We start from the raw sequence: 27,755 nt of genomic DNA, 5'->3' as shown, positions 1-27,755 counted from the left end.
CACGAGCGGGGTGCTCAGCGGTTTCTGATCTTCAGACATTAAGGCGATGAAGAGGAAGCAGGTTTTTTCCTAAGGGGGCTTCAGGACGCTCCTGTCCGATTTACATTAAACTATCTCAAAATGCATTTTTAGAAAACAAAAATTATTTTCTTCTACGTATGATACAGTATTTACATTCCATGGAGTATAGGCTGGAGACCAGTGGGGACACCGCCGGGCCGGGGAGTCAGACGAGGGCGGGGGCCGGCGGTGTGGGCTCCAGGCCTGCTCAGCACTGCTCCGCACTGTCAAGAATCCAGGCTTCAGAAAGAACAGCTAAAGGGATTCAGGGGGAGCAGACTGGTTTTAAATCCGCAAGAGCTCGGGGAACGTCAAAGGCAATATCGCCGCCCTGTCTGGACACCTGGCCTCCTCGGAGGCCAGAGGGAAGGACGGCTCTTGTCCGGTGTGGCCCTGCCTCGGCGGCCCCTTCGGGCCTTGGTTCCGGCTGCTGCTCGCGTGAGCCCCCGCGCAGGCCAGAGGAAAGGCCTGCAGCCAGCGGACCAGGTGTCTGCCCTCTGGGAGGCCTTGGCCTCAGAGCCACGGCCCGCCCGCCCGGAGTCAGGAGGCCTGAAGTTGAATCCCTCGCACCCTGGGCTGCCCCCATCCCATCCCTCCACCTGGTCTCGACCCCTGGAGCCCGAGAACCACGAGGGACGGGATGTTATAGAAGATTCCAGGATACCTTGATCACTCCTTAACTCAACGTTTACTTATTTCGTTATTTTTAAGAGCCGCGATTGAAAAAGTTAAGGATACAGACTAGTTTTTGCAGGCCCTTTTCCTTATGAAGCAAAGCCAACCTCCTCTAAGCTACCTGAGAAGACTGCAGCTTCTCCATGGTGAGCATTTCTGGAAAAAAAAAAAAAAAGGTCAGTTTCATCCTTCGAACCAACAAATGGCTGTCACTTGCTGGTGTAGCTGCAAGGTGGTGACGGGCACCTCCGTTCTGCCCACGCTCACAAACAGCGTCTGGGACCGGCCGCACGAGCCCACTGGTGCCACCGGAGAGCCAGATCTGAAGTCTTCAAAGCTCCCTCCAGAGCAGTCATCTAGTTCCGTAAACCCGAATTCTACCTAGTGAGTCTGCTGTGTTCGTGTGCTTTGTCACAAATTAATCACAGACTGCCCCTGCCCCCTCCCTGCGGGAACGCTGGTGCAGAGACCCCACGCCTCGGATCCTCTCTCCCCTGCAAACCCTGCCTCGTCCACCCGGCCTGTTTCCTGGCTCACTCTGGACCTCTGGACCTTGGGCTCAGCCAAAGAGCAGGGGTGTCAGAGAACACGGGGAAGATGAAGCCGTGAGGTCTCACCTGCAGAGGTGGGGGGGGGGAGACGGCGCCTCTCCAGCAAAGCCCGGTAAAAAGAGGCCAATTTCAGGTAATCAGCAAATACAATTCGGCACAAAACACAATTTTCATGGATCAAAATCTGTAACTTGATATTGGCAGTTAGGCTAATTTCTTCAGTTTGTATTAGACATGCAAGTATAAGGTTACATTGTTATATATAGACTGGTGAGGCCTTTCCCTCTCTTTTTCCCCATAAAAAAAAAAAAAAAAGAATTTCTAGTGCCTTGCGAAGGAGAAAAATCATCATCACTAAGAACTGATCTGCAGCTGTGGTCACGGGGCGTTCTTCGTGGGGTTTATTTTGTAAGAAATCTTCTTCTACAACTAAAATGAGGTTTTAAGTCTGCTTCTCCCTGGCGTCTCCCCGCCTGCCCTGCCCAGCCCCGGGCTCAGGCGAGGAGCACAGGATTAGTATTCGCTCAGACTGTGCCACTTGGCCACGGGCTTGCGGGGGCTCTCGCACACCTCCCTCCAGTGCTCTGCCCCGCTGGTGGTGATGCTGTGTGCCCCCAGGATCAGCCTCCCCACCGCCTCGTTCTTGGTGGTGCGGTCGAAGTCGATGACCAGAAACTCGATGCTGATGTCAGGCAGCAGGTCAGGGGGGATGTCGTAGACGAAAGACTCGTTGAAGACTGGGTTCAAAGTGCACTTTTTCACATGGGTTTTCTTCTTGGCGATGCGCTTTCTGCCGTAGTAGACGTTCACCTTGACGTAAGGATCTGGGGCCGCCAACGAGACAAGAAAAGAGGGAGACAGACCCATGACACGGTCCTCCTGCTGGTTTCGTGTTGGCAGGGAAGGGCTCTGACGTTCCTCTCATTGGTGGCCCCTCACACCAAACCCACTCTGACTTTAGGTGCGTCTGCCTGCCTGGGTAGGGGGGCCACGGGAGCCAAGCAGGAGTGTAACAGAACTTCCTCCAGTCGGGTCTGAAGAAACCCCGTGACACCAGGAGGCGTTTGCAAGGGCGCCGGGACTAACAAAAGCCCGCAGCCTTTTTGAGATGTCTCGCCTGGCGCGGGGGCTCAGCACCTGGCACGCACACCCACCCCGGCCCCGACACCCCACCCAACGTCAAGACCCCGTACGCCCACTCAAAGCACCCCCGCCCCCGCCAGGGAGACCTACAACCCAGGCAATCGCCACGAGGAGAGCGTGGACAGAGGAACAGGGTGCTAGGGGTCCTAAAACGCGGGCGCTGTCAGGGCCCCAGGCCGGGACGCGGTGGTGCTGGGACGGACAGAAGTAGGTTGGAGTAAATAGCTGCTACCTGAGAGACCGGTGATGTCCATTTTCGGCAGGTGTCGGGCTTTGAGGACCACCACTGTCATTCTCTGTGCCACGGGCTGGTATGACAGAGACACCTGGAGCTCCCCTCTGCTAATGCACTTCTGTGGAGAAGGAACAGCAGGTGAGGGTCCCGCCACGAGGGACAGAGCCTGGCACAGTGAGTGCGCGGCAGTGACGGGGGAAGGCACAGGGGAGACGGTCGCCCTGTAGGGATGTAGCTACCAAAGTAACGGGGAGAGAAAAACGGAAACACTCTACTGCTGCTCCTGATACTAAATAAAATCATCTGCGAGGAGAGGCAGCCTCGACTAGTATTCAAGAGCGCAGACTGTGAGGCCAGGTTGGTCCGGATCCAAGTCCTGCTGCGAATGCTTGTCTGCGTGACCTGGGACAAGAACTGGACGTCTCTGTGTCACCTTCCTCAGCTGAAAGATGAAGACACAAACGGCACTGACCTCAAAGCATTATCAAGACGATTAAATACGTTAAAATCGGTAAACGTTTACCTGTGCCAGTGCCTGGCACACGGGGCGCGAGACAGAAGCGCGTTGTCTCCGACGGTCTCATTTGGTTCTCGCGCTGAAAGTTTTGGAGACTGTAGGCTGGAAGGCAGGAAACTTGGGTTGGAGCCTTCGCTTTGCCATTTACTCACCACCTGGCTTTGGGCAGGCTCCCGCACTTTCCGGTGACTGTTCCTCCATTTCACAAGTTGGATGTCCACACCTGCTCCTCCTGCCTCACCGAAAGCACTTCGGAGTGCTGGCCCCTCCCCCACTCACGTCTGCGTTGTTCCCCTCTTTACATTTTATGCCAGGTTCTACTTTGAGCTTGAAAAAACCCTCCGGTCCTCCAAGGACATTAAAAAATAAATTTTTTTTAACTTTATTTATTTTGAGAGAGACAGCATGAGTGGGGGAGGGGCAGAGAGAGAGGTGACAGAGAGAATTCCAAGCACGCTCTGCTCTGTCGGCGCAGAGCCTGACGTGGGGCTTGAACTCACAAACCATGAGATCGTGAGTTGAGCCAAAACCAAGAGCTGGACACTTAATCAACTGAGCCATTCAGGCACCCCTCTAAGGACACTTGAAACAATATTTGGATACTTACTACAAGCTGGGTGCTGGGGATCTGGAGCAAATAGGACCCAAATCCTTATTTTTTTCTTTCTTTCTTTTTCATTTCCCCACATTTTTCTTTTCTTTCTAGTCTCTATGCCCAAGGTGGGGCTTGAACTCACAACCCCGAGATCAAGAGTTGCATGTTCCACGGACAGAGCCAGCCGGGCGCCCAGGATCTGGTTCTTGCTCCCAGGGAGCTTACCATGTCCAGAGAGACAGGCATAAACAAACACGCCCTCCTCAGGGCCGTCAGGACCTGTCCCACTGCTGCTGGGGGACCCCCGGGAGGGGGGTTTGCCACACAACCTCCGGGCTGAGTTTATGACAGTGAGTCCGTGGGAAGACTGGTCAGGACGAACGGCAGGAAAGGCCGCTATGAAGGCACTGGGTCCTGAGAGGGTCCCCTGTGTTCCCAGAGTTGGGGGGAGGTGCCGGGAGGAGGGAACCTGGGGGGTGGGTCAGGCGAGGGCCTTGGAACCAAACAGCAGACTCAGCCGCAGCACACAGGCCAAGGGCAGCCACCAGCACAGGGGCGACAGGCGTTGCCGCCGTCGACGATTTATGAAGGCCGCTACTGTTCTAGTGGAGGCCGGACAACTGATGGACGGACAGACGGACGGACAGACAGAGCAGAGGCGGCCCTGAGGCTGAGGAGGGGACACTGAGGCCGGGACCCGGGGATGGGTGTGGGGCAAGAAGTGACAGGAAGAACTGACGAAAGTGGAAGTGGGAGGGGAGAGTGGAGGGCAATTTCTTGTTTCTTAGCTCATTTTTAAAATTATGATCAAAAAACATTTTTTTTCTCGTTAAAAATCTTTAAAAATTTTAATGTGTATCTACCTTTTTATGAAGTGAGGATGGGGCTGGGAGAAAGGAAACAAAAAGGAGGTGGGGCTCAAGGAACACTGGACATAATAAGGTAAATTTGGGACAAAAACCACTCCCTCGCTACCAAGTGTCATTCCTATGTCCTTCAAAGCCCTCAAGAAATGTCACCTACTCCAGGAGTTCGTAGACTGCGCAAAACCGGGCTACACTCACCAGCAGCCCTACCCGTGCCACACGCTCCCGACAACAGCGTTCTGTGCACCTGCTTGGTGAAGGCGCGATGCTAGCGGCTGGGGCCGGACGGGGGGCGGCGGGAAGCCCTATCTGGAGAAGCTCGCAGACTTCTGCGCTACCTGCCCAGGGTGCCTGTGCAGGAAAGAACAGCAGCGAGTAATTTAATTAGCTCGTCAGTGGAAAACGAGGGAAGAAACCTAAAAATCTGTGCTTTGATTAGAAGCCTAACTCCCCTCAAGGAATGAAACTGAGTAAAAGCTCGCCTGGTTCACAAACTTTCCTGAGGCTACATTTCGTTCCAGGAACGTATGCAAAGGTCCGTGGTAGGGCATCACAGGACTAAGATTTAAACTCACCCGCTAGCGTTTGAAACCGAAGTCCAAAAGCGAACAGACTTACAAAAGACTTTCACGGCTTTTCTCTGCTAGACTGAAGCCCCAAGGTTTTTCCTTTCCCAGAACATACATGTTGTCAGCTCTCGATTATGTCCGCGGAAGTACCCTCGGCCAGCTTAGGATCACAGGCTGGTTGTCCCTGCCAACCAGTATACTTCTGGGCTGCTTCCTTTTGACGTGAGTCAGAACGCAATCAGAGAACGTAAACTCATTTTTACTATTAGGTACGGCCAAATGGCGTCAGGAAAGTCATCCCACGCGATAAGGGAAATTAAGCGCCTTCCAGAGGAACATTCAGAACTGAGCTTTCCGATACGGTAGCCACTTGCTCCAAGTGTCCGATTAAATTTAATTTTAAATTAGTTAAAATTAAGTAAGATTAAAATTTTAGTTCCTGAGTCACACTAGTGACACATGTTTCAAGTGTCCCAGCGCACGTACAGAACATTTGCACCGTCACGGAGAGTTCCGGCAGTGAGCACTGATCTAGAAGGATCTTCTGGGTGATCTGGGCCACCACTTCATTCCCCAAGCCCTGAAGAAATGTTAACTAGATTTGAGGTCTGGAACATCCTTGAATACTGGCACTAAACACGAAATATGCACACACGATCTTTTTTTTTTTTAATTTTTTTTAAGTGTTATTTTTGAGAGAGGTAGAGCATGGGTGGGGGAGGGGCAGAGAGAGGGAGACGGAATCCCAAGCAGGCTCCAGGCTCCGAGCTGTCAGCACAGAGCCCGACGCGGGGCCAGAACTCACCAACTGTGAGACCATGACCTGAGCCGAAGTCGGACGCTTAACTGACGGAGCCACCCAGGCGCCCCTGCACAATCTTTAAATATAAAGATTTAAATATAATCTTACATTATTACATAAAATTAATTATACACAATTAAATATAATTCTCACTTTGTATACAGAAGAAGGGTACATGGCGTAAAAGGAAAACTCTAAACAACAAAGAGTTTTCTGGGGGCGCCCGGCTGGCTCAGCAGGAAGAGCGTGTGACGGACTCTTGATCTCGGGGTCATGAGTTCGAGCCCCATTTTGGGTATGGAGCCTCGTTTAAAAAAGTTACATGAGCCTGATCGTTAAAAACAAAAACCCAAGTGTTTTATTTGTAAAAAAAAAAAGAAAAAGAAAAAAAAAAGCATTAGCTATAAAATTATAGCTTATGGTTCCTAATTGTTTGGTTAAACCTGTGTTTTGTAAATCATCCCTTATAGCCAAATCCTTCCAGTCTAAATCCCCATGTCCCTTCCCTAGTTCTCAGGGAAAGTGAACAACTTCTGGTTACAACTTTCTTTTCTCCCCTAAAATCACCCCTCAGGCAGTTGTTCTCCCATCTGATCCCCCCCACTTCAGCTCTGGTCATCTTACTTGGGCAGAACGCCCACCCCCGTCCAGTGCCCCCCGTGAAGCCCAGGTCAAGTCTGCAGCCACAACAGCACCCGAGTGCCACTGTGCCTCCACACTGAAGGCCAGATCTCACGTCCCCTCCCCTCCCCCCTTCTCTTTCCACCCAATTCCCACTGCGAGTGGCATTGTCAATGGCTCTTTCTCAAGGGATCTTTGTCAAGGGCTGGGAGTGAGCTCTGTTTCCCAGCCCCCTGGCCGAGTGAGGCAAAAACCCTGCTGGGGGCAGACAAGCAGGAGTGCAGGGGGAGGAAGGGTGTCCTCCGTGCCTGAAAGAGCGGGGAGGCTTTGCTCTCAGGCGCCTTTCTCCCACAGTGCAGAAGAGGAACAGAAACTGGGGGTAGGGAAGACACGGTAGGGTGAGGGTCCGTTCCAGAGTGACTGGCGAGCCACATAGTCTTTGCACCAGGTGGCCCCGCGCGTCCTCAGTACAACTTTATTGGGGCCAGAGGTCCTCTGGGGCCACCTCCACACCAATCACAGTCATGGGAAAACAAGAGAAACAAAAACCTTGATGTTCGACCACATCTTCTCTTCCCCAGTACACACACACAGCCACTCTCTCCGTGGCTCATTTCTTTCTCTCTTTTCAGTCCCTTTTGGCTCGACTGGATGACCTCTCAGGCTCCTTAGGAGTCTGAGATTTTGAGAATCCTGGCATTCCCACGACCACTGCCCCAGGCCATCAGCACCAGATGTGGCCCAGGAAAGATGGGAAGAGATTTGGAAAACAATGATGCGAAGAGATTCGGGGGAATCTAACAGCTCTGCAAGACCCGCTTGTCAGTTACTGCTCTTTCCACCCTCTTTTGCCCCCAGGCCCCCTCTGGGCCGCCTCCCTCCCCCTCGTGGGTGATCTTTTATGGGAATTTACTTGAATTTTCACTCTACTTTAATTCACTTTGATTTTTATCTGAGGGGTGGCTGGCTGTCTCAGTCAGAAGAGCAGGAGACTCTTGACCTCAGGGTCATGAGTCCGAGCCCCACGTTGGGTATAGAGCGTACTTAAAAATAATAATAATAATTTCTAACCAAATGAAATATTAGAGAAATAGCTGCCCCCCGCTTCCCTCCCAAAAAAAGCTCATTCCAGAGTCCAATTCAGAGATTTAGGGCATTATAGAATTTACACTGTGATCTTCTTTTACTAATAATCAAGGGCTAATTTTTCCTAAGAGCTGAGAGCGCTCTCCGTGATCCCATTAGCCTTCTCTGCCAAGGATCAAGGCTGAGAAACGGTGGCCGCTGGCCCCGAGTGAGGACTAAAATGGGAGTCACACATGACAGCCAGTCCTGGGCTTCGTCAACCAGACCACACTAGGTAAAAGGAAGGATGAGAGGCGATTTTTCTGCTGAAGGAAGTTCAGGTAGGGGTGTGGGGTTATCTGGGGAAACCCAATTCCCAGCAGTCCCCACCCAAGCCTCCGGGTGGGAGAAGAGAGCGTGGCCCTGTATTATAAGCGGATGCCTTCCACAGACCAGAAAAAGCTCTTTATAGAGTGCGGGACGGTCCAGAGCAGCTCTAACTGCTGAGCCAAGGGGAGACCCAGAAAGGGCAGACTCTGGGCCACAGCAGGGAGGGTGCAGGGTAGACATCTGGAGGCTGTGCTACAGGCAGGCGTGTGGACTCGTGGCTCGGGACGGAGCGCAGCCCTGGCCACAGGCGCTGGCTGCAGAAACACGCTGAGGAGGTCCAGCGGGCTGGAGGGCTCTGCGTGTCCTGTCTGCGCCTCTCCCAGGGGGCCTGTTGCTCAGGATCCTCGCCCTGGCTTGTCCCTCCTGAAGGGAGTTAATAAAGTGGAAAGAAACGTGGCTCTTGCCAAGAGCCCCTGGCGGTTTAGCAAATGCCATTGTCTGTGCTCCCTGGCCAGTGTCCGGGATTTGAGGCTGTTTTGTTCCCAGCCCAAATCAGTCCCTTTCCTGGCCAGTCTCTCCCCAGCTGCAGCCTGGCACAGAGCCATCGCCTGCTTTCAGCCTTGGGCGGCAAGAGCACGAGCCGTCTGGGGGAGTCTGGCCAGCTGGTGGCTTCACCGAGGCTGGGGCTGCAGGGAAGGATGGTGTGCGGCGCTGATGAAGGCAGGCAGTGGAGCACTGGGGCTGCTGGAAAGGAGGAGCAGGGAGGACTCAGCAGAGCCCCGAGGAAAGGAGACGGCGGGGAAGGGGACGCGGTGGAGGGGGCTGAAAGCATGTCACCACCGCAGTTCCGACCCGTGCTTCTGAGGGTACAAGAGCCTCTGCTCTGTTGGGCTCTCGGACGTCTCCCCCTGTCTTGGCAGGGGACCAGCGTTTAGGACCCGAAGAGCACCTCTAACGCCCTTCAAGATGCGGGGGCTTCCCTGGCCCCTGGGAGGCAGGGCTGGTGTGCCACGCGGCAGCCGCAGCTCCCCGGGCAGTGGCGTGGCCGGGCGGCTGCTGTGACAGGTGCCAGAGACACAGCACGGAAGGGAGGAACCCGCCCTCGTCCAGCGGGTAAACTGTGCCCGGCGCTCAGGGCACACCCAGCCTCTACTGGCCCCGTAAGCCTCCTTTGTCCGATCCTGGCCCTCCTGCCTCCCTGCTGAGTCCAGTGTGGGCCTGGAGGTGGAAGAGGCGTCTGGAGAGAAGCATGGCAGCCAGGGCCACGGCTCTTTCTGGAAGGTGAGCAGTTGTTCTCAGCGGCCCTGACATCCTTTCTGAACCTTCCACCTCCTTCTGCACACCCCTTGCCTTCCTTCGTTTTGTTAAAATGTAAGTGTCTGCTAACCACACGTACCTCCCAGGGACCAAACCTTACTAATGACAGCAATAACAGTCGCGGTTACGATTTCTTGAAGGTTTACGGTGTGCCTGGGGCTACGTAGATGTACCATCTCGCTTAGTTCCCATCAGAAACCGAGATCAGAGGAGCTAAGCAGCTTGCCCAAGGTCAGCTGGCTGGCGAGATTTGGATTGAAACTCGGGTTCGACTTCAAAGCCCCTGTTATTAACCACTCCTGTCATATCTTGCAACAGGAATGAAACTCTGCGTTTAAAATGCCAACAGCCTCTTCCACGCTGACCACCTGGCAGTTGTCAAGACCGTCTTTCTCCTTCACTAAAGTAAAGGCCCCTCAAGGGCAACGATGTGCCGGACGCATTATCTCACCTAATCCTCATAACACTGCAAGGAAGACGGTATTATCGACCCCATTTCACAGACGGGGAAACGAGCTGAGGAGGGTTCAGGCGCTCACTGGGGCCACTCGGCTGGGAGGTGGTGAGCTGGGCCTGGAGTCAGCCAGTCTGGCCAGAGCCAGAGCGCTCCACGGAGAACCACCCTGCTCCCCCGGTTGTGGGAGAAACGGGCGAACTGGGGGGGGGGGGCACGTTTCTTGCGCCCCTGAAACTACAGGTCAAGAGCCAGAGCCGCCCAGCGGGGAGGAGGCAGGAGGGTGGGCCCTGACTCCCCGGCCGATCTGTGCAAACGGGGTGCCGAGGATGAGCATGTGTGGCGGGGCTGAGGCCCGGGAGAGGGCCTGGGAGGTGAATCGAGTCCCTACACGGCATTTATGGAACGGCTGCGAACACACAGACACACGATACTACTTATACCCGCGATCTGGGCTGAGAAAGGGAAGCTGAGGGCAAGATGACCGAAGCCCCATCACAGTTCAGCAGAGGAAGGTCACACATGACTTTGGAGAAGAAACCGGCCCCCACAGCATTGATGTCATGAGGGTCTAGGACCGGGGGGCCAGCCCGCTCCAAGCAAGCCCGGCTTAGCATCAGGATGCCCAGCACTGGGCGAGATCTCAGCAGCTGCCTGTGCCTCTGTCCTTGCCAAGTGCCTTTTGGAGGAGACTCGGCTGGACAGGCCCTCCGTTTTACTCCGGCCACTGCTGATTCTTGACAGCCCCTCATTCCATCCGTCCGCCCCCTGCCCTCCATTTGTCCCCTGAGCTCTCATCTCCCCCAACCTATCAGTCCCCCCCGCCCCCCCCCCCCCCCCCGCCCCCGCCAACACACTCTTCCTCCTCACCTGGATGTTCCTTTTGGTGATGTCCCTGGTCAGCTGTGCCTTGCCCGTGCTGGGGTCCACGCCGGCCAGCGGCACCATGACCTCCCCGATGACGTCGTCCCGGGAGAAGCGGTCAAAGCTGAGGACGAGGAAGTGGAGCACCAGGTCTTGCAGCTGGCTGTACGGGATGCCATAGAAGGTGAAGGTCTCGTCAAACACGGGGTCCAGGGTCTTCCGCAGCACTCTGGTCTTCACCCGATGCCGCTTGTCGGGAAGGATGGTCATTTTGATGTAGGGGTCGGAGCCCTGGGTCTGTTCATCCATCACCGGCAGCCCGTGAGCCTCCTGGATTGTCACCACCAGCGCTTTTTTCGGGAAGTTATAGTCCACTGAGAAGGTGAGGGATCCTAGCATCACGTCCTCCTCTGGAGACGACGGAGAAGTGGTTTTGCTCTCCCCAGGGGTCAGGCTCGCGACGGGGCTCCTCAGTTCTTCCCCATAGTCCACTTTAATAGGTAGCTGGTCCATACAAGATCCAGAGCTGGGGCCCCCGGGGCCTTTGTCTCCGCCCAGCAGGCCAGCCTCCGCCGCGTCCACCAGCACGCTCCCCCGCCCCCCTTCCCTCCCGGGGCCGTCTTTGTCTCTCCGCACTTTGATGATTTTCTTCTTGTTGCTGAGGGTCTCTGGGTATATGCTGATGCCTTTGAGCATGTGGATAAACTTATAGGGGGGGGTCTTGTGCTTCTTCTCTGCCCGCTGGTGGCAGCACGTCCACACGAAGACGGTCACCGAGACGCACACCACAAGCACGGACGCCCCGACGAGGCCGGCCACCACCGGCGACACATCTGCAGGTGGAGACCAGAGACGCGTCAAGGCAGGTGGACCTCAACCCCTATCTGTAGCTCCTCCACTGGGGGCCTCTGCGAAGCCAAGGCAATCTGGCACCTGCACCGCCAATCCGGCCCGTCTGGGCTTGAGAACCTCCCCTCTCCCGGGGATGCCCCGCGCCATCCCCTCCCACCAACCACGGCTTTTCCTTTCCACCGAACCCGGTGAAGTCTTTCTCTTCTCCAGGAAGCCTCCCGGGAAGGGCCCCACCCGACTCCCCGTTCTTTCCCTGGCCCTCTCGCAGCACTTAAGGACTTGGGTCGCTCCTACTGATTTGTGATTCACATAAAGCTACCCTGTAGGTGTTACAAAGTCACCTCTACCTCAACTGTTACACAACGCTCAAGGGCACAGGCTGCGTCTGGCTTCGGGAGAATGTTCCACAGCATCCAGCACAGGGTTTGCCGTGGGCCTGTGCGGGCCGCCTGGCAGCTGGGGTGGAAGGATGTAGGGCTGAGCCTGGGTGGTTTGGGGAGTGCGCTCAAGGGTGGTAAAAAGAAGTCTGGATCTGAGTATTTTAAAAATACATTCCAAATTTCAGCTCCCAGTTCCCAATACTTGCATCTTAAATAGGAAGAAACCGGGACTGTGCAAAATGTCAGCTCTTTGCTCAAATATCACCTCAGCAAGGCCTTCCCTGACCACCCTACCTCAAAGCTCAACTGTCTTCCCACCTAGACCCCCCGCCCCCGGGGTCCTACCCTGTGTCATCGTCTCCATAGGTCTATCTGTCTCACACACGGCAAAACACAAGTGTGTGTGCACCCCCACAATATATATAGGAACACACACACGTGTAAAATTTTACGACAATAAGTAACTTCTTCACTAAAGAGTAAGTTTCGCGAGAACAGGGATTTTGTCTGTTGGGTTCATTTCTGTATCCCCAATGTTGAAAACACAAACGTGTACTTGGAACATATTTGTTGCATGAACAGATAACTAAAGAGAAACAGACCGTTTCCTTCCCTTCCTCTCCTCTTGTCCTTTCCCACACAAGCTGGGACCCTAACAAGTTTGGGGTTTCTTTTGCCCTTTAAGTTCACTGAAGTCAAACTGGATTTGGGCCTTAAAGGTCTCGATAAGGCCTCTGGTTGCCCACATTACTTTTTGGGGAAGCCATGCGTAGGGCAGGGAGGACTAAGGAAATAAACGTGACTTCAACATATTCCAGATTCTTCCTGAAACATCCCTCCACAGGTATCTGCCCGGCTCACTGCCTCACCAACTGCAGACCTCTGCTCCAATCTTACCTTATCAGAGCAGCATTTCCTGGCTGCGCCAAGTGAGATAATATGCCCATCACTCTGCTTTATTTTTCCGCATAGAACTTAGTACTCCTGACATATATTCATCTGTCCTCCTTACTAGATAAGATTAGTGACTGTCTGTTTTGATCACTGCTATATCCCCAGGTCCTAGAACCATGCGGCACATAGTAAGTAGTCATTGAAGAAATGAATTAGTGAATTCACGACGGCCTCCACAGACAGGGAAAAAAAAGGAGTCCGTATGATTACATACATCAGGGATAAATGTAAAATTCTATATTGGCCTTCAAAAACCTGTTGATACACAACGGGAGGCCTTACTTAACAAGTCTGAGCAGAAATAATCTGGTTGTTTATTCCGAAGTATAATTAGGCTGATGCCAACCTACACCAGGAGTATGATGTCCCGATGACAGGGTTGGGGGGTAGCATAATTTAATCTGCACTGGCATAACATATATGGAGTGTTCTGTCTAGCAATGACAAGAATAAAAATCGCTATTTTTCTGTGCACATTTATTGTGTCCTCGCGTTGTTCTAGAGCTCTCTCTGAATCAATGAATTCACTGACCAGGTACCACTAATATCCTCACTTTATAACTGAGGAACCTGGGGACTCAAATCTGCCATAGGCCACGAGGTAGCAAACGGCGGTGATGGGATCCAAACCCTGGTCTGCCTGACCCCAGAGCACCTCTCCATTAATGGAGAATCAAGATAGTAAAAGGCCTGGAAACCGTATCAAATGAGGAAAAGTTAAAGGAATTGGAGCTGAGGGGTCTGGGAATAACAACTTTCTTCAATCATTCAAGGCATGATGGAAAAGGTCTGATTTGACTTTACAAAGGGGACAGGTCTAGCACCAGTGCATACAAGCTACAGGAAGACAGATTTTGACTCAGTGAAAAGAGTCAAATTATTATTAGTTCAGCCTCACAATGGCCCAGATTGCTTCGTGAGGCAGTGAACCTCCAACTGAAAACTTCTGGAGGTTTGATCCCCATTGGTCAGGCGTATTCTGAGAGAGAGCTCTTCAGTAGAGATTGGACTAAATGTCTCTTAAGTTCTTTCTCCAACATCCCATGATGCTATGAAAGTTGGGATCAGGCAAGAAAAGAAGACATTACGTTTTTAAATAATACTAAGGAGTGAAGCCGTTAACAAAACAAACCGAGGTTTAAATAATAATAGTGTCTATTCTCATATATTAAGTGAAATAAGAGTTGTTAGTGACAGGTTTCATAAAATAGGAACAGCCTTGGCGGTAAGCTCCTTGAAGGCGCGTGGAAATAACACGCTGTCCATCTCTGAGTCCCTGAGTCTTTGCATTTAATAGGAGCTCAGTAAATATTTGTTTGACCAACTGATTGGATTCAGTTATCAATCAGAATGGGCACAATGTGAAAAAGTGGCTTTCCATTCACCACCAACCAGGGACATTCCTGAAAACTGCTTGCTACTGACTAATGACAGTGAACACTGGTTGCCTCCATGAGAAGAGGAAAGCAGGAAACCAACAAGACAGGCACATTTTTGACAATGATGTGAAAGGGAGGTGTAAAGGCCCAGGCTGGGGACACTGGAGTAATCCTTTTGGCTCCACTATAGACCTACTCTGTGATCTCGCAACAACCCACTACTGCTTATAATGCCTCCACGTCTGCGGTTAGAAGATGGAGGTGGAGGTGGGGGGCGCGCCTGGGGGGCTCAGTCAGTTGGGCGTCCGACTTCGGCTCAGGTCATGATCTCGCGGTTTGCGAGTGCGAGCCCCGTGTCGGACTCTGTGCTGACAGCCCAGAGCCTGGAGCCTGCTTCCGATTCTGTGTCTGCTCCCTCTGCCCCTCCCCTGCTCATGCTCTGTCTCAAAAATAAATAAAAACGTTAAAAAAAATAATAATAATAAAAAAGAAGATGGGGGTGGGATGGGTAGAGAGAAGAGGAAGGACTCCCACTTTCAGGGGGATAGAGAAGGGAAAAAAGACAAGCAGGTGAAGCCATCCGTGGCTTATCCAGCTGCCCTCCTCTACCTGGTTTCCCACTCTTGCCCCATTTTCTTCTTCATTTTCATATCCGTTAACCCCCGTCTCTCTCCCCCACACCCAAGGCAGTGAACTAGAAAAAAGCAGAGATGCTGAAACTCAGAACCCTCTGTCTTGCTTTAGTCAAAAGCTTGGTGGGAAAAGGAAGTTGGAACTAATGGCTGAAGCCAGCGTTCTAAAGTAGTCGTAAATTGCAGTGACTGTGCTGCTTGCTCCTTTTGTCCTCCAAGGTCACGGATAATTGAGTGTTGGCTTGGTGTATCTCCCGAGGGCTGAGGCATCTGAAATGAAGTACTCTAGGAGATGTGAGGAAGTCAGAAATGGCAGCTATGTAGGACCCTCTGTACACGCCTAAAGACCTGGGAGCCATATTGGGGCTGTGCCCAGCTCTCTCAGCCTTTGACCAGACCTGCTGTCGACACTCCCTGTGCTAAAACATAAAACAGCCTTTCCCTGTCAAGTGGGCCAGGGTGACACAGTGAAATGACAACGGACTTTGTTTTGGCATCAACTGGACATTGGTTTGAATCCTAGCACTACCCTTGCGTGTTTGTTTGACTTTACCCCAAGTTACTTTATCTCGCTGAACTTCAGTTTCCTCATCTGGCAGATATATATAATAATGCTAAAACTGGAGGATACCGTAAGGACGGAATAAAATGGAGTACGTAAAAGGCTGAAATAATCTTTCCTCGCTCTCTCTTTTTTCAAATTTAGAGAGGGGAGATGGGGGCAGAGGGAGAGAAAGAGAGAGAGAGACTCATCAGCAGGCTCTACACTTAGTGCTGAGCCCAACAAGGGGCTCGATCCCATGACCCCGGGATCATGGTCTGAGCCGACTGAGCCACCCAGGTGCCCCCGTCTTTGAAAAATCTTTTTTCTCTTTTCCCCCTAAAAGAAACTGCTACATTATGTTTCATGACTTCTAACTTTCTCAGGAACCTGGAACTGCGATTAGAGAAAAGAGAATGTTGGAAAGAAGGTGTAAGAAGAAAAACAGCAGTACGAAAATCACGGAGTGCTCATGGAACCACAAAAGGGCCACCTATTTTGGAAATTCAGGACTCAAAGACAAAGACGCAGAAGGTGAATGAGGTGTAAGAAAGAAATACAGCTAAGATTTAGCCTTTGGGAATCAGTGGGAACCAGTAGCTAATGGGTGTGATCTGTTTTCTGGATGCTTCCCCTGCTCTGATGTCTTCTTTCTGATAGTGAGGTGGGAGAGCTCATTGGGTTCTGTTTCCATGAACCCCTTGCTGGGGAGTGAGAAAAGCCATTTCCTACTTGGATTACGGCCCCACCCTAAAAGCTGTAGTCTGGATGCTCAAGATTTCTGGGTCGTCTGAGGGACAGACAAGCTGTCTTAGGGGATGTGAAGGACCCCTCGGCCGGCAGCGACGCTCATCCAAGCTGGGGTAGACGTGAGGGAGGAGCAGGGCAACTCCTCGATTTTTGGCCCAGGAAGTCTGCACCCCTGGCCCATTTTGGAGGAAGCCCCACAGAGGAAAACACTTGCGCGCCCAGCTTTTCTTTCCCTTCTTCCTCCCATTTTCCACTCCACTCTCCGCCCCTGGGCGTGCAGCCGAGCCCAGAGCCCGGAGGCCCGGGTCGGGGGCCAGCCGCTCCGAGGTGACGTAATGCCTTCCCGGGTACACAAAGCGGCCTCCCCCGGGCCCGGCCTCCCCCGCCCCTCCCCCCCGGCCGGGCCCGCGCCCCCGCCAGCGCCAGCGCGGTGAGTCCCCCTCTCGGAAAAGCCAGCCAGGGAAACAGGGAACAAAGGCCCGGGGAGAGGGGCCTGGGCGCTGCCAGGAGGCCCAGAATAGACATCACGTCATCCCCGGCTCGGCAGCGCCAAGCGCCATTTGGTAGCAGCGCACGGACCCACCATTACGGTGCAGAACCGCGCTCGAGGGCCCTCGGCGGCCGCCAGCCCCGCGCCCCGCGCCCCGCCGGCCGGGCGGCAGCTCCCCCCGCGCGCCCCCGCAGCCCAGGCTCCCCCCTACGAAGCCGGCCCCCCGCCCCCAGCCCCCCTCCCCCAGGTCCCCCCCAGCTGCCATCTTGGCGCCCATCCCCCGCCGCCGCCCTCCCCCGCAGCCCGAGGAGCAGTGGGAGGGGGAGCAGGGGGCACCGCCCTGCGCGCCCCGAGGGGGAGGGGTCCGCGTCCCGCTCGCCCGCCCTCCCCCACATCCCCCTCCAGCGCGCGGACGCGGCCCACACAGGTTTCGGCGGCCGTGGGGACCCGCGACCCCCGGCAAGTCCCGGGCCTGGCCAGCTCTGCAGCCCGCAGCTCAAGTTCAGGCGCCGCCCGCCGCCGCAGGCCCCATCCTGGGGGGGGCTGGCGCTTGGGGGCCGGGTGTGGGCTCCGCTCCCTCCCAGCACTGGGCTCCTCTGGCTTCGCAGACGTTTCCACTGGTCCGGGCTTAGTTTTCCCGGCTGTACTTACCAAAGCTAGGTCGGATATTGGTGATCTCAGCCATGTCGTAATCAGAGGCTATTGCTGTAAATGCTTTTTCAGTGGTCGGCCAAGTCTGGGGACGCCCGGCCAGCACCGAGGCCGCCGCGGTAGAGCGCTAGCTCAGGGGAGGGGGGGAGGTATCTGGCGGACGCCTCCTGCGACGGCCGGGCCCCTGGTTGCCAGCTGCGGGCGCCTCCTAAGATGCTCCAGGGATGCTCTGAGCGAAGGATGCAGGTGCAGCCAGACTGGTCCTGATGCGAGGTAGGCCCCGCCTTCTTCCGAACGGCCCTCGGCAGAAGACTCCGCCTCCGTCCGAAAAGCTCCGGAAGTCAGGCCCGGCCCCTTTCCGGAAGCTCTCCGCGAGGGGACCCCTCCCGTCGCCGAGATTTCTGGGGGATGAGACCCCGCCCACTGGCGGGCTGTGGGTCCCTAAGGCGGGAAGCCCCGCGGCCCGAGCCAGAAGTGTAGGTACATTTTCATCTGAGGTCCTATACATCCTGTGATTCCGGGTTCCGGGGCTTAATATAGCGGCAGAATGTTCTGGATGACAGGGACTCCAGAATTTTGGAAAAAGAAAATTCTATACTGCCTGCATTTCAGTATCGTTTGCCATTATTGTTAGGCATTTCTGAGACCGCTAAAGGTTATTATGGGAACTTATTTAAACTTCAGCAGCTCTGATTAAAGACTAAACCAGGTGATGTTGCATAACTCTGAAAAGTTGCTGGGAATAATTGTAGAAGCAAAATTCTACAATCTACGGATGGATTTTGTGGTGTGTAAATTAAAGCTTTGTTTTGTTTTTTGTTTTTTCTTTTTTAAGGCTCGTGTGTCAAAGGTAGTGGCTATTTCTCTTCCAAAAGCTTCAAGTGCATAGGGCTGCTTGGGGGGGGGGGGGAGAGAGAGAGAGAGAGATAAGGGCAGAACAAGAGCAAACCAACAGATCTGTGTATTCTGCAGGTTGAAAAACAGGACACAGACAAAACTCCAACCTTCTAGAGACTTCCTTGGCATTTGGGAGAGGTAGAGTGATTCAGGTTATAGACTACTGGCAGTAATCTCCACGATTACCTCAATTTCACTCTCTTTGGCTGTGGATGCTTTCATCTTGTTTACAGACAGGATCAGGATCAAATTATTTAAGTGCATAAATATTTGTTGATGCTTCACCTGTAAATTGAGACAGTGTTTTTTCAACTCCGACATTGTCCTTCTAGAAAAGTGTAAAGAACATGGTTCTAGGAATCATTCAAAACCCATGTATTGAATTAATAAACATCGACTCTCTGCCCCAGGCACCTTCCCGGGCACTGGATCATGGCAGTAGAAGCTAGAGGATGCCCGATTCCCCTTGATAGCTGTGTGTCTTTGTGAAACCACCTTTCCATCTGAGACAGAAATTTCTGTTCCGTGTAAATTGGAAGGTATAATATACATTGTCCCATCGGGTTTCTTGTGAAGATCAAATCACCTATGATAACGTAAATGAAAACATTTTGTGAAATGAAGAGTATGATACAGCATCAATAATCACTACGGGTTGAGTTCAAGATTGCATTCACTTTATTCAGAAAACCGCACTATTTGTAAGCCGGGAGTCCTCTTTCTGCGATTTTATGAGTTCGCCATTTCTCGGTCCCGATTCCTGGTATCTCGCGGCGAGAAGGATTAGAGAGATGTCAACCTAAGCCACTGAATTGCAACCCCCAGCTTTGTTTTGAGTGGGACAGCTCAAAGCGAGACATTGCTTTAAATCCTTTCGCCAACAACCGACGTGCCGGCTTCAGTCCGCCCGCACCTAGCATGGCGCCTGGAGGTCAGCGCATGCTCCTTGGCTGGCGCCGCGCACCGCGGCTCGGGGGCGCGCACGTCAGTCGCTGCCGTTGGCTGACTTCCGGCGGGAGCGGAGTTGGGTTTCCGCGGGATCTGGTCGGCTGGTGAGGGCGGCGGGGCGCGTGCGGTGGGGCGGGAAGAGGCGGGTGGGAGCTGGACGTCCGGGCCGAGGGGTCGGGCCTGAGGGCTGGCGTGGGGTGCGTGACAGGAGGTGGAGCGTGAAGGTGTCTGGCGGGGCGTGGGGACCGCGGCCGGCTCTCTGCGCCGCGGTGGGAAGCGCGCTCAGGACCCCCTGGTGAAATCTGTTCCCCGGACCGGCCCGCGCTGGCGCTGCCCCGGAGTCGCGTTCATTCACCCTGTTAGGGGTGACTGGAGTTCCCAAAGCGGGGGCCTTTTTAGGGTTGCTGCGTACGAAGTGTCTGGAGCCCATCTCTGCGCGCTGCTGACTTTGACTAGTAGCTGCCTTCTTTCTGTCCTTTTTCTTTTTTGAAGCTGTCATTCATCTCTGAAATGTAGGACTCTTCTAGCTGCTCCCACTCCATCTCTTACCTCCTCACCGCCCTCCCTCACGGGGGTCGACAAAGTCTTTAATAACTAAGAAAAGGACATCAGCTGATTTGGGGGTGGGGATTTCCTGGTGCCTGAATTAGGGAGGCTTATTTTATTTGTTTTTAAAAAGTTTTTATTTCACTTATATTAAGTAATCTCCCTAGCGTCGGGCTGGAACTCATGACCTTGAGATCAAGAGTCCTGCGCTCCACTTACTGGGCCAACCGGGCGTTCCTGAATTAGGGAGGTTTAAAATAACATCACAGTTGAGACTGAAAGAGAACTTTCTTACTCCTCTAGTCCAGGCTTTCATGTAGTGCTCTGATAGATGGGCATTCAGACTTTGCCTGAGCATTGTTAGCATAACACCAGGCAACTTATTTTATTCTTGGACCTATTTTAATGAGAGTAAAGTTTTTCTGGGTAGAATGATGTAGTCATTTTCCATACGATGCTTAACTCGTGGTCCAAATGCATAGGATAAGCTAGGGATAGGAAGTTCAGAAGTCCATGCGCTTTCATTCATTATTTCATTTCTTCAGGGAGCATTCACTGAGTATCCAGTAGGCACATCCTGCCAAGTACTAGGGGTACTAGTTGAAAGAATCCTTTTCCTCAAAGAGCACGTGGTTTTGAGGGAAGGAGAGATGGGAAGGAGACAGACAAGAGAATAACAAAAGTGATAAATACTGTAAAAGAGGTTTACAAACAGGTGCTATAAGAATGTAAAAGAAGATACCCTCCAATTGTTGCCTTTAGGATGTGAAAACTGGAATTGAGGCCAAGAGTTGAGAAGTAACATAGCACAGAGAATGATCGGAATCTCTTGTTTTCAAAACAGAATTTCTATTAATCTAGCTTAACCTTTTTAAACAACCACACTTTGCTTTTGGGTTCTTTCTGTTGATGGGACTACCTGTTTATGAAAACAGCAATAGCAAACATTATCGATGTGATAAATTACTATTTAATGACATAGACGCTGTTTTTATTTCATTTGATAGCTGAAGAAACTGAGATTCGGGTTAAGTAATTTATGCAGTTTCAGAAAGTTGGAGAGAAGCTGACTTGGGAAACAAATGCAGACAGTTTGACTCCCACTTTGCTCTCAGCATCGTGCTATTCTGCCTCCCTGATAGTAACGATCACTGACGTTTACTAATCACTTAGTGTTTGATTTTTAGAGCAACCCTATGAGGTAAGAACAATTACTGTCTTTTTCAGTTGAGGAAACTGAAGATTAGGGAGGTTAAGTTGCTCAGCCAAGATAACATGCTAATCGGTGGTGGAGTTAGGGTTTGAACCCGGCACTCTGACCGCGGTCACTCCTCTCCCATCTAATGGGAGGTTGCGGGGGCGCCTGGGTGGCTCAGTTGGTTGAGCGTCCGACTTCAGCTCAGGTCATGATCTCACGGTCTGTGGGCTGGAGCTCCACGTCGGACTCTGTGCTGACAGCTCAGAGTTTGGAGCCTGCTTCCGATCCTGTGTCTCCCTCTCTTTCTGCCCCTCCCCACTCTCACTTTGTCTCACTCTGTCTCTCAAAAATAAATAGATGTAAAAAAAAAGAAAAAAATGGGAACTTGTGCATTTGATATAAAGTACTGTGTCCCTGACTGAACATGAATAAGTGGAAAGGTGCTTGAAGAAATGCTCTTATCATTAATTAATATGAAGGTGATAAGAACTTGCTTTTCTCCTTTCAGGATGGAACCCAGGTGGGACTTGTACAATGTTGCCCTGTAAGAAGAGAAGGACTACGGTGACTGGGTCCCCACAGCACCAGGGCAGCCAGGAGGAAGAGGACCTAGACCTGGAGTCTGCTGTTAAACCAGTGTCTGACCAGGTGAAAGACTTGGGGTCAGCGTCACTCTCTGGGGGTCCAAGTCATGGCAGAGCGGCTGGCCTCGAAGTGCAGTCCGTGCAGGAGGCAGGAAATCAGCTTGGCGAGGAGGATCCACCTCTGAGCTCCAGGGTGCTCACCCAGGACACAAACGCACCAGTGCTGGAAGCTGTTGACGCGGCCATCTCTCAGGGCATCGCCCTACCTTCCTTGGAGTCTTCTCAGCCTCTTATTGTACACACTGGCAAAGGAAAGCTCCAGGCCCCTGGCTCAAGGAGAGGGAAGAAGATTGCCCTCAGGCCTGGGCCAGTTCCCCACGAAGATAGAGGAGATCATCCTGTTACAAAGGAGCCTTTTTCAGGAGAGCCTAGTGAAGAAGTCAAGGAAGAAGGAGGTAAGATATGAAACGTCTTAAGCCACGTTTCCCCGGTCGGTGCTAGGTGGCATTCCTGTACAAAGCAGTGTTTCTGAAAGGGGAAACTGACCCAGTGTGGGATTGGGACTGTGGAGCTCATGGGGGTCGGCAGTGAACTTTATGAGTGGGTGGAGACCTTCTTCCTCCCTTTCCCTAGATCCTCTTCTGTATCCTTTTCTTTCCTTTCTAGGGGTGAACTATGTGGCCTTTTGTGATTCGGTTGTGTCTGTGCAGCAGGGCTTTTGGAGGAGAGGCAGCCGCTTGAAGGAGACACTATTGCCTGGGACTTTGGGCGGGGCTCTGAAGAGATGATGTAACCCTTGAGGGAGGAGTTGTAGTTTGACAGATGGTGGCAGGGGGTATCTTAGGCCAAGAGTAGTAGGTGCCGAGGCAGAAGAGGATGGTGAGGGGGTTGCTTGGAAGAAGTGAGAGATGACTTCCGGGTGGTGGATTGTGTATAGACTGTGAAGGGCTTTGTTTTTCATGCTCAAGCATTGGACCTCGTCCTGTAGGTGATGGCTGGTTCACAAGTAAGAGAAGCAGAAAGCATAGTTCTCCCCTCAGGAAGCTTTTTTCTAGGGTAGCTGGGAAGACTTGACATAAACATATTATCCATTTGGAGCAGTTGAAGGCAATATGTAGGCGCTGGGGTGTGTGGTACGGGTCATTCGGATTTTTGAAATTGGGACTGGCTGGGTTGGTGGGGTTCCATAGAGCAGGGAAGGAGAGGAGGTGGAGCAGCACATTCTGCAGCCCTGCGTAGGATCTGCGGTCCCCCAGAGGATCCGCGGTCCCCCGGAGGATCCACGGTCCCCCGGAAGTTCCACGGTCCCCCAGAAGTTCCGCCGTCCCGCTGAGGTGCTGTTTGTGCGGGCATGTAGCAGGGCTTCCCAGGGGCAGTGCGGGTGCGGATGACACAGAGCCTTGCTGGCTTCCCCATGAGACCTTACAGAGGTTCGGTCTGGGATGTTGGCAGTGAGGTCAGAAAAAAAGGCGTACCCTAGAGACATCAGAAGGGAGAATTAGTCTTGCTCAGAGACTGGCATCGTTTCGGTTCTCTGGCCCCAGTGCTGGGTCGTACATCTTCCAGGCACAGGCACTGAGGCACTTGGAGAGGAGTTCGTCCTTCCATGTGTGCTGCCTGAGGTGATTTGGGGCCGTCAGGATAAAATACAACTCTGAGATTGGAGTTTGGTGAGACGGAGTAGAAATGTTCAAAGTGTGAGTTGTGCTTCTTTGTGGAAAGGAACGTGGAGGAAGTTGACACCCGAAGGCCGAGGAAGAAGATGGCAGAGCGGGAAAACTGGGGAAGTGATGGGAGAAATCTCAGGAAGGAGGCGTGTCCAGAACAAGGCACTTCATTTGAAAGTTCGTGACTAAGCAAAGAGGAGGATGGGGCCTGACGGAAGGCGACACTGGAGAGGGTGCAGGGGAGTTTCTGGGACGAGGAGGTGTGGTGAGGGAGGAGGAGAGCAGCAGTGTCTGCCCCCCAGCAGGAGGGTGGACATGGCCCTGGGGGACAGCAGGGCCACTGAAATGTCTCCTTCAGGCCCGGGCGTGTTTGTGACGTGAAGGCAGCGGATCTGGAAAGGGCCCGGGAGCCAAGTAGGGCGGGGTGAGCGGTCCCCCAGGGCTTCAGAGTCACCTGCTGATGAGGAGTGGGGTCTACAGACGTTTCCAGGGGTTAGTTTTCAGAGGTCCAAGTGTGGGTGAATGAGATAAACGTTCGTTGTTTGCGGTCAGCTGTAATGCCACTCCCCCTCACGAGGCTGGATAATTAGAAGTGAATTCTACCATCTTGCACTGTAATGAGCTGTGTATACAAGCAATACCTGGAAAAGAAGGACCTTATGAGAGTGTCTGTCCAGAATCCTTTTTCTCCCCGTAAGTAACTTTTTGTTTAATTTTTGTTAAATAGAAATGTAATATACAAGGGGTGCCTGGGTGGCTCAGTTGGTTAAGCATCTGACTCTTGATTTTGGCTCAGGTAGTGACCTCACGGTTTGTGAGAGCCCCGCTTTGGGCTCTGTGCTGGCAGTGCAGAGCCTGCTTGGGATTCTGTCTCTCCTCTCTCTCTGCTTCTTCCCCCTGTGTGCGTGCTCTCTCTCTCTCTCTCTCTCTCTCTGTCTCTCATGTGCACAAGCTCTCTTTCTAAATAAATAAACTTAAAAACATAAAAAAAGAAATGTAACATACAAAACAGAAAAGAAGACTAAAAATTCATATATATGCATTTTTAAAAATACTAAAAAATTTAAGGTAGAAAAAAAATCACCCACAACCTTACTACCCACAGTAATTACTACTAAAATTAGTACAGGGGTGCCTGGCTGGCTCAGTCGGTAGAGCATGTGACTCCTGATCTCAGGGTTGTGAGTTCAAGCCCTACGTTGTGTGTAGAGATTACTTAAAAATGAAATCTTAAAGAGGTGCCTGGGTGGCTCAGTCAGTGAAGTGTCTGGCTTTAGCACAGGTCATGATCTCATGGTTCTTGTGCTCAAGCCCCACATTGGGCTCTCTGCTGTCAGTGCAGAGCCTGCTTCCGATCCTGTGTTTCCTCTCTCTCTGCCCTTCCCCTGTTCGTGTGTCTCTCTTACTCTTCTCAGCTTCCGTTTCTAGGGGCTTTCAGCCTCCAGCACACGGACAGAGGGAAGGAAAAGCGGGGGGCCTGTGGGGGTTCTCTGAGAGGAGAGTTAAGTTGAGAAGCAGCATGATTGGGTAATAGGAAAGGAACATTTTCGGGGTGTCTGGCTGCCTTAGTTGGAAGAGTGTGTGACTCTTGATCTTGGGGTTGAGTTTGAGTCCTTTGTTGGGTGTAGAGGTTACTTAAATACAACTGAAAAAATAAAAAAGAAAAATAAAAAGGAACATTTTCTCTATGTAGAGACTGGTGCAGCCTATAAACGGTAGGGACAGTGTTAGAGTAGTTCCAGATGTGCTTTCCGTAGTAAAAGTAGCGATGGAAACTCGCTACCAAAGTGAGCTTCTCGTATGTTTGTTTAAAACGTCTTTTATGTTGGTTCAGTTTTGAAATGTTGACACCATTAACCTAAAAATTATGAAGATTGTAGATTAAATGAGAGCACTATGTTGGGGCATCTGGGTGGCTCAGTTGGTTAAACATCTGACTTCGGCCCAGGTCATAATCTCTTGGTTCACGAGTTCGAACCCTGCATCAGGCTTGTGCTGACAGCTCAGAGACAACCTGGAGCCTGCTTTGGATTCTGTGTCTCCTTCTCTCTCTCTGCCCCTCCCTGCACACGCTCTGTCTCTTTCTCTCTCTCAAAAATAAATAAACATTAAAAAAATTTTTTTTAAAAATGAGAGCACTATGCTGTGCTGTTGATTGAAGTTCTCTTTTCTAAGGTATTTGACTGAGAGGAACTTTTGATTTGACAGACTCAGGGCTTCACTTCTTGTCCAGTCCCCGTTAAAAGCAAAAGCCCTCAGATGTTTCGACGTCATGGAGTAACCAAGGGCTCCAGAAATGGAGGACGGAAGATTGAAGAGTAAACGCAGTCAATGATTGATTCATACTTAATTTAGCACTAAAACTTCTTTTCTTTGTTGGAGTGTGGACGGTGGTCCGGTTTCAAATCCTGTTTACGCCCGTTGAACCTGGCCATGTTGATGAGGTAGTCGTCTAGAGAATAGAGGCTACTTTGGGTAGAGCTCAGTGATAAACAACCTGATCTTTTTTTGAAAAAAAAATTTTTATTTTATGAGATCTTCCTTCTTAATGGATTTCTTAAAAATGTTTATTTAATTTTGAGAGAGAGCGAGCCGGGGAGGGGCAGAGAGAGAGGGACAGAGGATCCAAAGCGGGCCCTGAGCTGTCAGTACAGAGCCTGACACGGGGCTCAAACCCACAAACTGCAAGATCATGACCTGAGCCAAAGTTGGACGCTTAACCAACTGAGCCACCCAGGCGCCCCTAAAAATTTTTTGACTTTATGATATGCAGACATGGAAGAACTTCATAAATACAGAGGGTGCATAGTGAAAAGTTAGGCACCCCTTCACTCTGTCCTCTGGACCCCAGGTCTTTGTCTTAGAAGCAGGCAGGCAGTTCAGCAGTCCCTTGTGTATAGTCTGTAGATCTTCCGCCCGTACACAAGCCTGTATGTATTCTTCTCCTCATGACAACTTGGTTCTAATGTTTACTTTTGATACAGCATGAATGCTTTGCTTTTCGAACACCCCATCTTCCCCAGAAGAAGGAACGATGGCACTGATGAAGAGTTGAGATGAAAAGGTGAAAGTTGTCTAGTGAACCATAGAATCAACCACGTATTTATAATTTGATGGTGGTTTTTCCTCAACTGCTCTGTAAAATTTACAGAGTCAGAAAGTTCAGGACATTTTGTAATGGATATCATTTATAGAGATTAAATGTGGTGTTAATGATTGTCCATATAAAATGTCCCTTTGTCATCAGAAGTATGACACCCCCCACCCCACAATTATGGTTCTGATTTCTCCATAGGAAAAAAATGCATACCTCAAAGCATATTAGAAGTAGAAAGACCTTAGCAATTGTCTGGTTCAGCTCCCTGACATTAGGTGAGCAAATTGGATCTGAGCTTTGATTTCGGTATTTTTCTTAGGATACTGTCTTTGAGAGAGAGGAATACCTATGTGGTATGTGCATCATTAATGAAATTACCCAGCTGAAGAGGACTTTATAACAAAATGCTGATTTCTGCAACCTGGTATGATTGCAAATGGGCACAGTGTGGAGCAACCCTTGTGATTCTTCCAGGAAAACCTCAGTCTGGAGGGGAGATGCCTTCACTGCCTCTAGGCGCCCACTCTGCCAAACCGGGAGCCCTGCCTGGGAAGTCCCCTCCGTCACATGTCTGTGCCTGTCCCCAAGAGAAGCCACTTGGGACTCTGGCTCCGCAAGCTGAGGATGAGACAGAGGACGGCGGACTCTTCATTCCGATGGGTAGGCTTTGTTTCTCTTTTTTTCTTTTTTAATTAAAAAAAAAATCCTCTCTATTGAAGTATAGTATGAAGCACAATGTGGAGAAAACTGCACGTATCTTGAGAGATCCAAGTTCACTGAATTTCAGAGATTGCAAACACCCATGCAAGCAGGAACTGGATCAAAAACAGAATATTACCTGCACCCAGGGCCCTCCCTTTCAGTTACTACCAACACCCCACCCCTGCGGGACCATTATTCTGACTTCCTGGTTCACCTGTTTTGTACTTTATGCGTGGAATCATATGTATGTGTGTTTTGTGACTGCCTTTTTCCACTTGTGTTGTCGTGTTATGAAATTGGCCCCCGTTGCTGCACGTACTTGTGGATTGCTCATTTTCATTGCTGTGTAGTAGCCTGTTGGAGTGTTCTACTATTTCTTAATCCATCAGCTCTTACCGGGCATTAGGATGGTTTCTAGTTGCAGGCTACTCTGACTGGTGCTGCCGTGGATGTTCCTGTTGCAGGTGTCTGGGTGAGCATCTGCACCTGATTTTCCTTGGGTGTAATTGCTAGGTCATAGGATTAGGCCTCTTTACATTTGTTTGAAATACTGTATGTAAAAAAAAAATTTTTTTAATATTTATTTTTGAGAGAGAGAGAGAGAGAGAGAGATTGCGAGTGTGAGCGGGGGAGGGGCAAAGAGAGAGGGAGACACAGAATGCTAAGCAGCTCCAGGCTCTGAGTGGTCAGCAACAGAGCCCGACGCAGGGCTTGAACCCACAAGCTGTGAGATCATGACCTGAACCGAAGTTGGATGCTCAACTGAGCCACCCAGGTGCCCCTAAAGATTGTATTTTTTTATTGTGAATTATAACACATACAC

General features: G+C 51.6%; 2 protein-coding genes and 1 long non-coding RNA gene across 11 annotated transcripts in view; 2 read left to right on the top strand and 1 right to left on the bottom strand.

Annotated features, from left to right (window-relative positions):
* Nucleotides 1-772: 772 nt before the first annotated feature.
* On the bottom strand, nucleotides 773-17,588 carry SYT11 (synaptotagmin 11). Its single transcript, XM_027048315.2, has 4 exons — nucleotides 17,294-17,588; nucleotides 10,671-11,497; nucleotides 2,659-2,782; nucleotides 773-2,110 (listed from the first exon to the last, which is right to left on the bottom strand). The coding sequence occupies exons 1-4, from the start codon at nucleotides 17,325-17,327 to the stop codon at nucleotides 1,800-1,802; spliced, it is 1,296 nt and encodes a 431-aa protein (XP_026904116.1). The 5' UTR covers nucleotides 17,328-17,588; the 3' UTR covers nucleotides 773-1,799.
* Nucleotides 2,107-4,628, top strand: LOC128312931 (uncharacterized). Its single transcript, XR_008292891.1, has 2 exons — nucleotides 2,107-2,802; nucleotides 3,888-4,628. It is a non-coding gene; the product is annotated as an uncharacterized LOC128312931 (long non-coding RNA).
* GON4L (gon-4 like) overlaps nucleotides 16,459-27,755 on the top strand; it is a 73,792-nt gene continuing 62,495 nt past the window's right edge. For 5 of the 9 annotated variants that reach the window (XM_027048261.2, XM_027048260.2, XM_053208766.1 and 2 more), the window contains exons 1-2: nucleotides 21,391-21,921; nucleotides 26,705-26,890. In XM_027048261.2, coding sequence (XP_026904062.1) covers nucleotides 21,417-21,921; nucleotides 26,705-26,890 — 691 coding nt within the window. In that variant the 5' untranslated portion in view covers nucleotides 21,391-21,416. Of the gene's footprint in view, nucleotides 16,583-17,633; nucleotides 17,770-19,094; nucleotides 19,243-21,390; nucleotides 21,922-26,704; nucleotides 26,891-27,755 lie in introns of those variants that run through there. The other 4 variants (XM_053208770.1, XM_053208769.1, XM_053208768.1 and 1 more) reach the window with 4 other exon arrangements.

Source organism: Acinonyx jubatus, chromosome E4, assembly GCF_027475565.1.
Source record: "Acinonyx jubatus isolate Ajub_Pintada_27869175 chromosome E4, VMU_Ajub_asm_v1.0, whole genome shotgun sequence".
Taxonomy (NCBI): domain Eukaryota; kingdom Metazoa; phylum Chordata; class Mammalia; order Carnivora; family Felidae; genus Acinonyx; species Acinonyx jubatus.
The sequence above is the reverse complement of the archived record's forward strand: the minus strand, read 5'-3'. Positions and strand labels throughout refer to the sequence as shown.